General features: G+C 33.8%; 1 protein-coding gene across 3 annotated transcripts in view; it reads left to right on the top strand.

Moving 5' to 3' along the window:
* The window catches only part of LOC106457759, a 69826-nt gene that overhangs the window by 41969 nt on the left and 14337 nt on the right, over positions 1-13520 (top strand). For 2 of the 3 annotated variants that reach the window (XM_022383792.1, XM_013917204.2), the window contains exons 2-4: positions 4277-5164; positions 10929-11039; positions 12005-12153. In XM_022383792.1, the coding sequence (XP_022239500.1) occupies positions 4909-5164; positions 10929-11039; positions 12005-12153 (516 nt within the window). In that variant the 5' untranslated portion in view covers positions 4277-4908. The remainder of the gene's footprint in view (positions 1-4276; positions 5165-10928; positions 11040-12004; positions 12154-13520) is intronic. The other variant, XM_022383793.1, reaches the window with a different exon arrangement.

Genomic DNA, 13520 nt, shown 5'->3' with positions numbered 1-13520 from the left:
GATAATACAATGTATTTATGTAAACATCAACAGTTATACATTGTATTATCTATGTAAACATCAACAGTTGATAATGCAATGTATAACTGTATAGATAATAAAATGTATGTGACGGTGGCAGGAATTTACTGTTCACCATCGAAAACTTTAGATGTAAACCTTATAAACTATATTCAGCCATATAATTGAAATACCATCATAATAGAAGATTTAAGTAGCAAGCATCGATTTTTTTAGATGCAGAGACACTAACTTTAACGACAGATAATTGATATAATTCTTGAACATCTCAAATATTGTGCTACTAAATGATCCCACCTCTACATATACTTCTGATTCATAAAATACCAGTGACATACTGGACCTGTACCTATGTTCTTATAACATGAAAGAAAAACATAAATTATAAAAAAACAAACTGGAATGAATATAGATAATTCCTAGACCAATCTTTACCGACAAAAAAAAAATACCCCAAAAATGCCCCGAACGCATCAGAAATAGATGCATACTGTCAAACAATCACTGAGTGTCTCAAAAGCCACACAAAACACAAACAGTCACCAAATGATATACATAGCAACCACATACACGACTAATAAACACGATAAAAGAAAGACGACAGCTACGGAGACAAATAATGGAAAATAGAGATTAAACAATTAAACACAAATAAATACACTCAGAAACAAAATCAGAACACAAATCAAAGCACTAAAACAAGAAAACTGGAACCAGTATTACTCAAAATTGAATGAAAAAAAACAGACCAAAAGCAGTTCTGGACACATTTAAAACGATTCACAAATGCAGGAAACCCGACACGTACTTATCCATGACCACGGCACACACAGAAACAAAGACAAAGCTGAAACATTTAAAGAACACTTAAAACACACATTCAAGACCCACCATGAACCAAACATGAGTACACATTTCTATAACGAAGTAAATAACTACATAATACAAAACATAAATATGTGCACATCACATTTCCCAACAAATTTAAACAATGAACACACAAATGATGATAAAAAACATAAATTATAGAACACAACAAATGACAAAAATTATAACAGAAATAGACGCAACACAAGTAATTAAAGCAACAAAAAACAAATTTCCGGGAGAAGATGGCATTCAGGCTGTTCTCCTCAAGAAAAGTGCCCAGAGACTGTTTAACAGCTAATAGCTTATTTTAACCTATCACTAAATTCAGAATACATCCTTGTTTGTTGGAAGCAAGCGACTGTTTTAATGTTCCACGGAGAAGAAAAGCCAGCGAATAAACGGAACAGCTACCGCCCAATCAGCCTAACCAGCTGCATAGGAAAATTTTGGAAAGAATAATTAGTAATTTCCTGAAACACAAAATGAGTTTAGAAAATTCAGACAAACATCAGACCACCTAGTGAGACTAACTGAAACGATAATAGACACTTTTAATAAGAAAGAATGCACTGTAGCATGCATATAGAGAAGGCTTTCGGCAGTGTATGGCATAGCTGAATGGGGTTCCGCATGTCAGAAATGAAACTGCCGCGCGGTATTATTATCAAACTTTCTGGAATACATAAAATGTAAAGCAAATGTTGAATGAACCTTCTCGGAGTCATTTACTCCAGAGGCAGGGCTCCCACAAGGTGCGGTTAGTCCTATTCTATTCATCATGTATGTTAGCAACATGTCCCTCAAAGATTCAAATCAAGGATATTCATCACAATTTGCTAATGATGTTGCGGTCTGGAAAAATGCACACACTTTCAATAGCAGCAACAAATCTACAACCACAATTAAACACACTTTCAATAGCAGCAACAAATCTACAACCACAATTAAACACACTTTCAATAGCAACAACAAATCTACAACCACAATTAAACACACTTTCAACAGCAGCAACAAATCTACAACCACAATTAAACACACTTTCAACAGCAGCAACAAATCACAACCACAATTAAACACACTTTCAATAGCAGCAACAAATCTACAACCACAATTAAACAACTTTGTGAAATATTGCCAAAAATATCAGATCAACATAGATGTCCCCAAAAATCAACTGGTAGCATTTGCAAAGTTAACAAAACATAAAAAAGTCCCACCCAAATTATACATGAATGGAACACTTCTCGAGACCACAACATCAGCCAAATTCCTCGGATTAACATATGATTCTAAATTAACGTGGATAAAACATATTAATAATATCATAACAAAAGTTTGGCAACGCACGAATTATGTCAGGAGTCTAACGGGCAAAAACAACGGAACTGCAGCCGAGAACATTATCACAATTTACAAAACATACATACGCCCAGTAATCAAATGTGCATGCCTGGCATGGATTAATATAGCACCAAAACACATAAATAAATTGCAAAATTCGTTACTAGCTACAGCATACAAAGTACCCAGATCCACATCCTCAAAATTTCTGCACAAATATTCAAATGTAGAAACACTCTCCGATAAACTCCAAGAAAATTCGCTAAATTACTTCGCACAGAATTTGCACAAAAATGATCTGTTGTGTGAATTAGATCGTTACTGCGAACATTAAGATAAGCGTAAGTTCTTCTCACCTCTTAATATTTATAATAGAAATAAAAAATTAACAAGGCCACCTAACACCAGACTAAGACACCAACATTAGTTTTATGTTTATACGATAGAGTGTTATATGTAAATGCTCTCGATGAGCAATAAAACCGATGTCATGTGATAAATACATGTAGAACTGTAAATATATAGTGTATTTATCATACAATGTCAATGTAAGTATCTACATGGACATTGTCCTGAAAGGGGTCAGAGTAAGTACGGGACACTTTGACCTTCATCTGGTATTTAAATTTATATTCACCCGAAACACAAACACTTACCAGGGTGGAGGATTGTTGTTGTTGTTTGAAGTTAAGCATAAAGCTACACAATGGGCTATCTGTGCTCTGCCCACCACAGGTATCGAAATCAAGTTTTTAGCGTTGTAAGTCCGAAGACATACCGCTGTGCCACTGGGGGAGGGGGGCAGAGGTCCTATGGAACCTGACCCTCCCAGGTCTGTAAAACCTAAATACTTATAATAAGACGATAGTACAGACCGAAATGTCGTACTATTTAACGAACAATGTTTAAAATATCAACGATTGTTTGTTTGTTTTGAATTTCGCGCAAAGCTACCGAGGGCTATCTGCGCTAGCCGTCTCTGATTTAGCAGTGTAAGACTAAAGGGAAGGCAGCTAGTCATCACCACTCACCGCCAACTCTTGGGCTACTCTTTTACCAACGAATAGTGGGATTAACCGACACATTATAACGCCCCCACGGCTGAAAGGGCGAGCATGTTTGGTGGGATGGGGATTCGAACCCGCGAACCATCTGGCCATGCCGGGCCTAAAATATCAACGAAACATTAAAACGAAAATGAATAGCAATGGGCAAAAGTAACTTATAAATTATTATCCTCCATTCATCTGCAAAGAACAAGGTAACATTTATAGTATGAATCATTTGATTTGTTTAGGAAAAAACGAGAAATAGCTTAATTCTTAAATAGTTGATTTCGTAAAATTTTCGGTCACAAAATAAATAATTTAACCATTTAAATGACTCAATTACATTCAAGTAATTTTTATAAATATTTCGTAGTGTGATAACTGTGATGTTATTGTTACAATATCATTCATTATTCACACTTTGTCGTTCTGTATTGAAGAGGATAAACCTGAGAGGAAACAAAGTGTTATTTCCGTAACTCAATTGTTTTTTGTTTTTTATGCTTGTCTAAGACGGCCAGGGAAAGAAAATAATGTGGTACTTGTTTAAGTTCAATTGAATATTTTGGATATAGTGGATGTTTGAACTTCGTTTTCAGTAATTTGTAAGAATCAAATTATTATTTTAACGACTTGTAATCGCAACAAAAAAACAAAACTTGTCCTGACAAAAAATAAAGATATTCTCATAACCTCCTGGTATGTTTTACTTCCATGCTTTATAACGAAACCAATTATTAGAACAATGAATATCAGTGGTTTAGAAACGGCTTAGTTGACATGAAGTATAATGTTGTATAAGTTGGTGGTAAATTGATCTTAAAAGCCTTGCCGTGTTATAAAGCAAGAATAAAGATTTTTTTTCCCTTTCTTCACGACTCAAATAAAGGAAGTATTTTATAAATGGAAGATAATTGAACTTTTTACTAAAGCTTCCGTACAGTGATATATCTATATATTTTCATGCATTAATGGATATACCTTGATTCTTTCAGAAGCCCACATGTTGAGAGGACGCAGTAATAACGAGTTTAAACCTATCCATTCGGAAGAGCAGGTATGACGAGAATTGTAGGAGTCACCGGGTGTGTATGTATCATAACTACCGAATGGCCCAATAAACCCAAAGCTTCAAACGTGAGTCTTCCTGAAAGTTAAGGACTACTTCATTATAGAAACGGCACAAGGTTTTCTAATTTTACAAGTGGCGTTATCGATGTCACATAATCTATATTGTCCAGAGCCATAATTGTACTCTCTGTACGGTCACGAACTCGTAGTATTTAAGGCTTATCTAATTCAGAAGAATAATTGTTCTCAATAAATTGATTTTATGTCATCATAAAGCTTCGTGCCTTTCCACAGTCTTCAGCGTTTGTTTCAAATTCTGGAGGACTGTTTAACAACGATTTAATTTCATGTGAATTTTGGTGTTAGTTGTAAAAACTGAAGCAATGTTTTTGACAAATAAAGAACGTTCCAAACGTCTCTCTCAAGTGACATTAGACACGGATCACAGATTAGCCTTAATCTTGTCAGTGGTGTGTTGGTTGAATGCGATCTTGGAAAATCTAATCTCCTGAGACAAAACTGCAGACGAAATATTTACAAGGAAGACAAAGGTACAATGGAGGTTTTGTTTGTTGTGGTAGCACTGGTTTGTGGTCTGACAACAGTGAGGACGGACACAGACGACACCCGACTCATTAGGGATTACTTTGGGGACATGTTTACTTTGTCCAAAAAAGACTGTAGCGCTATCCCTTGTGACCGGCTTAGTCGTATGGCCGCAGCGATGCCTGGACGTGATTGTAAGTGTCAGTGTGCTCCTTCCCATCCCACCTTTCGTGAGGACATACGTGAATGTGTGAAGGACCTGAGAGGTGAGTTTTTTTTTTTTTAACGTCTACCTATGTTCAATTAATAACATGCAAAATGAAACAGTACAACTTTAAGTAACGCAAGCTTATAGACAGAGGCGGATTGTCATTAAAGGATCGGCTCAGGCAATATCACATGCTGCATACTGGCTAAACAATTCAAATTTAAAATCAGTTTCTAAGAATGTGTCAAATGCACCGGCCCATGAGGCAATCGTCGAGTGCGCCAGTTCGCCCCTGCTGATGGTTCAGTGTTTCTAGAGTACGTATTTGCTGATATATTATCTCTCGTTGTCCTTGTTTCATCTGTTGAAAGGAAATCAGAGAAATCAAAAAGAAAATAAGGTTACTCGGAGTTTTCTGTAGTTTTAGACCAACGTCAGATTTTTAAATCTTAAAAAAGCCTTATCACTTTTGAAATAAGTACAAATCCAATTCCAAATCATTAACTATACGGATGCATCTTACTTTTTTACAAATATTCTACAGATTTGTAGAATATTAATATAACTGTCATTGTACAACATGAAGATCAGAAGAAGAGTGGCGTACTGAACGAATTATACCAATCACAAACGTTCGTGACACAACGTTCTAACTTCGTAAAGGTTTCTAAAATACTTGTGTACTTGTTTATTGTTGAAATATCATGTCCTAGTTATATTGTTGTGTTAATGGCAAGAGTCTGATGTTGAGAGTATCGTAACCGCTCAAAAAATCATATAATGTTTATTTCAACTCTATCCGTGAGCCTTTTTTGATGGGAAAATTAAACTTTTAATAGAGGCCTTCATCAATCAAAACTAATGCATTTCACTGATAAGTAAGTCATCGTTTCGAAAGCATTAATTTTGTATAAGAATTTTTACTACAAATAAAAATAATTTGTCCATTGACTATAAGGTAATTTCAACACTTAAAAATCGAATGAAGTAGAGACAAGGCCTTATCTGTGGGTTGTGGTATCGAAACCCGTTGTCGAACATACTCGCCTTTTTCAGCTATTTATTGGTAAAGAGTACTCCTAGAGTTGACTGTGAGTGATGTTGACTAGCTGCCTTCCCTTTAGTCTACCACTTTAAAATTAGAAATGGCTAGCGCAGATAGTCCTCAAGTTGCTTTGTACGAAATTCAAAAATCAAACAAACAATTATCCCATATTTAATGAAGACAAACATTTATTGTATCATATCTTACATCAAAGTTTTGCATTCTATCCCATCAATTTGACAGAAATTGTTAAGGAATAAGGTAAAATAAATGTACCTATTCAATTTATGTTTCTTCTTGGCAGAAAATTAGGGTAAATTATGTAAATTGTGATAGAACATTTGAAAATATGTTGTCATGTTTATGAACACGTGGCCCGAATCGTCATTCATTTTAATTTGATAACGTAAATATTCTTAATAAAGAAAAAATACTGAAAGTCAATAAAAGAACAGATGATTTACTGAGAAAATGATGGAAATGAATAAATATCGAGTTTGTATCTTCTTTTTTTTTTTGAGGTTATCTTATTTCCAGTCGTGTTCCAAATGCTACTTAGATAAAGTATGTGACATATAATGTCAGTTAAGGTATGTGACATACAATATCACTTCACTTACTGTAGTTGTAACATGATACTTTTCAGATTAATATGGTTGTGTTGCACGATTTTATTATTATTTTACTGAGTTTTATTTGAAATAATCCAATTTTCTTGCTACTTTATGATATTGTTATTGTCTCTTGACACTGATGATTGTACACAAGAAGTATTTAACAGTGAAAAGGCTAACTGTTACATGCATCAGTTATATCTGATATTCCCTTCATCCCGATTTTTGATAAAGAAACATGCGAAACTAACGAATCTAAAATCATAATTTCATGCCTTGTTCCTTTGATGAAGCGCAAATAATTTGAAAATTTCAGAGATGATCGTAATTTACAAACATAAAGTACCACATGCTTCAGAGATCGGAATAAATACCATATCAGCCTAGATCTGACATTTCTAAATTTTAAGTGACTGACATGCCTTATGCTCTACCATGCTTGTATTATTGCACAGTACAATCCTTAATGTTGAAATAATAACTTTTTCTTCTCTCATATGTAATAGGTTCAGAGTAATACTATGTGAAAGTTCACTAGAAAAACTAATTCTAAGCCTATTACTTGTAACTTGCTCTCTATGAAACATTTATTCGACATGACATACAGAATGACTATCGCAGATAATTTCTTATCTCAGTAATAATTAAAACAAAAACACGAAAAAGTGTAAACGGGAGAATAAATAGTATTATTTATTTTGACTCCAGTCAGATGTTTTAACTTTCTGCGAATGGTTTAGAAAAATGGTCAAAAGTTTTACCAAGCGAGCACAACTAATAGTATGCCTAGCTCACAAATAAACTTAATTACAGAATTTCTTTGTCAATAGAGACGATAACTCTCAGAACTAACACTGAACTGAATCACTCGTGGAATACTCATTACTCATTAACTGACTGTTTCATTTGGTTGCGTATTTATATAGTTATCTTGTATCTACGCAACGCACGAAATTAGTGGATTGTACAGAAATCTTAACTTTCATGAACTTTCTTGATATATTGCTTATCATCATGATTAACTTTCTTTAATAAACAAATATCTAAATTAAAATATAGCTTACAACAATACACTGGAAATTAATGTCTCATCGCTAGCTAAATTAAAGATTATTGGTTTCGCCACTAGGGAAAGTCTTATTAGGTTTGTTTTAGAACAAAGCTACATTGGGCTATCTGCTGTGTCCATCGCAGGGAATCGAACCCCGGATTTAAGCGTTGTAAGTCCGTAAACTTACCGCTGTCCCACCGGGGGAAGATCTTAATAGGAAAGAAGCTCACTTAAAACAAGAAAAAAGCGAGTCACTTAAGCTTGTACAAGGCATTTTATCACAATAACAGTTTTTTTTAGGTAAGGTAATATTGAGTTATAATCTTTTTTAGATAAGATAATATTCAGTTTATATTTTCCTTAATTTCTTTACTTTGAAGTTTAAAAAATAGTAGTCATTTTTCACTCTATTTAATATTACTCACAAATGGTTAGAAATAATGTAATCGTTGGGAACTTGTTTCTTTTTCTAGGAATCTGTATTATTGCAGTTTCTATGGTTACCGTCCCAGGGCGCTATACAACATATGGAAACAAGAAAGGTTGTTTAAGCAAAAAGATATACAATGAGTTGGCTGTGCTATGCCAACCGTGGGTATTGAAACCCTCAGACTTACCGTTGAGACACCGAGGGTTAAAAAAAAAAAAGAAACTGTTAGAACGCCTTTGATTTTCAATCCGAAATGGGCAAATTAAGAGGAATGTGTGGAAAAAATCTACTTAAAACGTAATTTTTATCACATACTTTGTAAAATGGAACATTTTCATGTGCTGTTGGAAACAATTTCTCAATTCGTTAGCGGTGATCGAAATAAAAAATATGTGATGTCCGTTTATCACTTACAATGTTGATTACTTTCAGATCAAAAGTCAACACCAACGTGAATCATGCTTAACAAATCAACTGGACAATTTTATCAAAAAGTAGGTGCAGTTTACTTGACCTTTCCAATGAAACCAAGTGACTCCAAACCCCCTTCCCCCCGTGTCACAACGGCGATTCTGAGAGCTTATTACGCTAAAAATCGGGGTGGGGGGGTTTATATCCGTGGTGGCCAGAGTACTGATAGCCTATTGTATAGCTTTTTCCTTAACAACAAAGAAACAAACAGGCTACATTCATGTTTCAGTCGGCAACTCGATATGAAGAGAAGGATAGCAAAATGCTCTATCTGTAGATATGTTTGTTTTTTACATATCTTAGATTTGAAAATTTTGGTTTTAGATTTTCCCTTTGAAAAATTTTCTAGTTTAGGTTTATATAATAATAATAATAAATTGTAATAACCCTATTACAAACTGCGGTATGTCCAAACTGAAAACGCAGAAAACAATAGCATGAACTGACTGTTATCATTCTAAAGTTATATGTTCAATGTTAAAAATTTCTTCTATACAGTAATGTAAATAATTATGGAAACACATAAGCAACACACTTACAGGAGTGACGAACAACGAGTAAAGACATTTAGATAGTGAATTTATTAATGGTACAAAATAGTATCACAGAAAATACATAAGGAAAGGAAATAAGTTGTACAACGAATGTACAGTGTACTAGTATTTTGTTTGTGAGACTTTTGCTTTACACCTTATTTTCATTTACCATACAGTTTATCAATATACAGTTGCGGAATATTGTTTTAAATGTTCTATATTACTTCGCACAATTCAGCCAAGTTCTTAGAGGCCTTTATACCTTCTCAATTCTTACATCAGCCCATACAGCCTCAGGGATGTCCACGGTTGAAAGTGTCCCATCAGCCTTTTTACAATGATATACGTGTGAGGTCATTATCTTGCTGGAAGATAAAATCCAGCCCAACGAGTCGTGTTCCTGAAAGATGTATTAGATTCTATATGTACTTGTCAGCTGTCAGGGTAACATCTATTTTGTGTCCACCGATACCAATAACTGAGATACAGCCCCAAACTTGTACTGTTCCTCAAACATGCTTCACTCTAGTTGTTGTACATTGACAGTAATACTGTTTTCCTCTCTCTGTCATGGAACGAACTATCCTTAATTTTTACCAGAAATTTCGAATTTGGATTCATGTGTAAGTAGCACACATCTATAGTGTTACGTATTCCAATGTTTGTGGGTTGGTGCCCATTTCATTCTTTTGGTTTGGTTACCTCTTCTCAGTAGCGGTTTTCTAGCAGCTGCATGTCCATCGAAAAATCACTTTGTTCTGATGTATATTCTACTGTTTTTGAGGTAACATACACACCTGTATTTACAGTGGTTGTCAGTATCTGTATTCAACCGTCATCTATCTTGTAAAGAACATGCCATGGGATATTTAACAACATAAGTGGAGAGTTTCAATTTTCTACCTCGACCACTTCTATTATTAACAGTATCAGTTACATGTACCCTATTTCGAATCTTGCACACAGCTGCTATTGAAACATTGTTGCCACAATTTTTCCCATTTAATTTCCTTAATCGTCCAAAATTTTTATTTCTACACGCTTGTCATGCGATATTTTAGTGCTGGCAGCCATTACAATACCACACTATTATTACTGTCAATATGTAACTGTATTTTGGTGCAATTCATTTTGCACGCGATATAGCGGTGATTTTACCTTAGTATTTGTCTTTTCCTTTACATTTTGCATAATTATTTCTAGTACTATATAATATAAACTGACAACGTGACCTTAGTTTTAATTTATAATTTTAAACTCAAATGATATTGAAAAACTGTATATCTGTAGTTTCCCATTCCTTGGGATGTTATGTTTTGAAGATATTGATTTGCAGTTTTGATTGAATCAGTCGTTAAAAATAAGTAAACAAAAGGGGTACAAAGTACTTTAAGCTGAACGTTAGAGTTCAAATTTCTTAGGCGCAATAATATGAGTTAAAATCTAATGTTAAAAATAACATAAAATATTAATGCAAAACATGTTAATGCACATTATGTAACGAAACTCACGCATGGTTGACCTAGAACCGCAGATACGAGCCATATAATTAGCACTGTTTATGCATTGTACAGCGGTGATGCACTATTGGTTATATAATAAAATCAAGATAAATAATAGTTTACTTACAAATCAATACTGTTATTGTAATTTATTTATTTAGTTATTCTTACAGAATGTCCTGTTGCAATGTTTGTGCGTCCTTATACTGTTGAAAAGTTTCCCCTGGTGTCACTTCCTATGACTGGTCAACTCGTTTATCCTGGGGCACACCTTGTTGTTTCAGGTAAGAAAACCCGTGGTTTATCATGTATAAATGGTCATTAATATCCTTCAGTAAATTACTTATCTGGAAGTTTACATGCCTTTTCAAAATATTTTGATTCAATCCAATCTCGTTTGCTGTATACTTATGAGGCCGAGTCGAATTACAGATGCACATCTAGCTTGTTCGAAGAAACACCTTTGATGCTACTGTCAACGTACAAGAAGATAGCTACAATGTATCACCACAACGTTACCTGGTTGCGCCATCTTTTGAACATTTTAACAAATATAATAAAATATCTTCCCTATTAAAATAATTGAAAGAGAGTTTTCCACATTCTTAATAACTAGACATTAACTTGCAATACGAATGTCTAGATAGTTGAGTTATAAGTGTGTAATAAACATCTCTGAACCAATTAATGTAATTAGCATATATATAACATGAGTGGTAAAAATGTATAACGTAAAATCACCCGTGCTTCGTGTATGAACTATCTGGAAGGCACAGAAAAGTACCTATTTTACAACAAAGAAATAAGATGACAAAGTTATATGTGTATAAACTGGAACAGTATTTTTAAAGTTTTCAGTTGCGAATTTTTAGAAAATTTTGGAAAAATCTATACTCATGATTATATACGTGATAATGGTTGATAACAAAATGGTAATTACTTTTACAGGAAACAAAATATATCAATATACGTATCAGAAAATAAAAGCATTCATTTAACGTGTCGAAAAAAGGTGGAGTAGATAAAATTACAGTGAAGACTATGGAAATCAATTCTCAATGAACCATCTACTTCGTCACCTTTTTTTGTTTTGTTCTTATAAGCAGTTAAGATGGATAGGTAAAACCAAATGTAATTATTCCGCTTGAAAGTCACAGAATTATGAAGTACCAACACAGAGTTAGTTAATATTTGTTGTGAATACATCTGGTAAGTGGTGGTTTTGTTTCATTTCTCCTATGTTTGTTAGGTGTTAGGATGGAAAACCCTGTTCAGTCCTTACATTGTGAAGTGAAGAAGGTGGAACTGTTGTCGTCTCGTGGCTGGAAGGAAGTCACTAAACCTGGCAAAAATCACATGTTTGAACTGTATCAAGATGGTGCCAAAACCTTTCTTCAGGTGACGAAGGAAACATTTATAGTTCACATCGAATTTTTCAAGTGCAAATACTTAATATTCTATAGGGACAAATTGTTTTTGATGCTGTTCATCTGTTTATATCTGACTGTTTATATCTACTGTACAGTAATTTACTAAAGTATCACTTCAGCTTCTTTGCAACATTAATTTTAAAACCAGATTTTGTTATTGTTATTACTGGATACTAGTTACAGAAATTAAACTAACGTGGTACCTCATATACATATGTGTGTGTGTAGATCGTTCATTGTATATATATATATATATACATATATAACTACCTCCCTATAAATCATCTGTACATTTTCTTCAAAAAAGTTAAAAATATACTTTAAAGCCACAGGTGAAAGCTTACGGAAACAACTAAGGCTTTCTCAACGACCCTCATTCTCCAACATTTGTCGCTTACGTATGTAACGGGCATTATCTTCCAGTTGCTTAAAACTACGAGGGATCGTTGTAAAACATATATTCCATAATACCTCAAATGAACAATACCTTACTCAGCCTTGCACCCGTGGCGTTAAACTAATCTTACAAAGCTATGGGTTACTTTTCATATTCATAACATAACATTAAAGGGCAAAGGATATTTTAGTACATATAGGCCGTCCTATCCACTGAATTAAATTAAACACTAAAAATTCAAAGCCAGCCAGCCCTTACCATTCAAGTACTTATCACATTTTCCCTTACCCTTACTTAAATTAACTGCATCCACCACATTCCAAAGTCAAATCTTCATGTTAGAAAAATAAAGCTGTCTTAGCTAAAGTTGACTCCTACTCTGCCAAAATTTATATTTGTGCCTCGTAGTCTTAGCATTCACATCACTAAATACTAAAAAAAGATAATGCATCAACACTATCAATTCCATTAATAATCTTAAACACCTCAATCAAATCCACTCTAATATTCCTTTCTTCAAGAGAAAGCAATTTGAAAGATCTAAACCTATTCTCGTATAACAAACTTTCCATACCAGGTATCATACTAGTAATTTTCTATAAATCCTCTCTAACAATTTAATGTTCTGTATGAGGTAAAGAGCCCAAGACTGAGTAAAATACTCCAAATGTGCCCTAACAAATGATCTAAAAATGATATTACAACCTCTTTAGACTTATATTCAATATTTCTGTAGATATAACTTAAAATCTTATTTGCCCTGCTACTAGCAATAGTACACAGCGTGGTCACAAGTAAATACACACCACCTTTTCAGAAAAAATGAAAATTTTCAGTCATATTCATATGAATTGATATATTTATAATTTAATTAATATCTAGTAGATCTTCCTTTCTCTTTGTGGAATTCGTTGATCCTTTGGGGCATCGTGAGAATT

The sequence above is a fragment of the Limulus polyphemus genome, unplaced genomic scaffold (assembly GCF_000517525.1).
Source record: "Limulus polyphemus unplaced genomic scaffold, Limulus_polyphemus-2.1.2 Scaffold371, whole genome shotgun sequence".
Lineage (NCBI taxonomy): Eukaryota > Metazoa > Arthropoda > Merostomata > Xiphosura > Limulidae > Limulus > Limulus polyphemus.
This window is presented reverse-complemented; position numbering and strand designations above follow the sequence as displayed.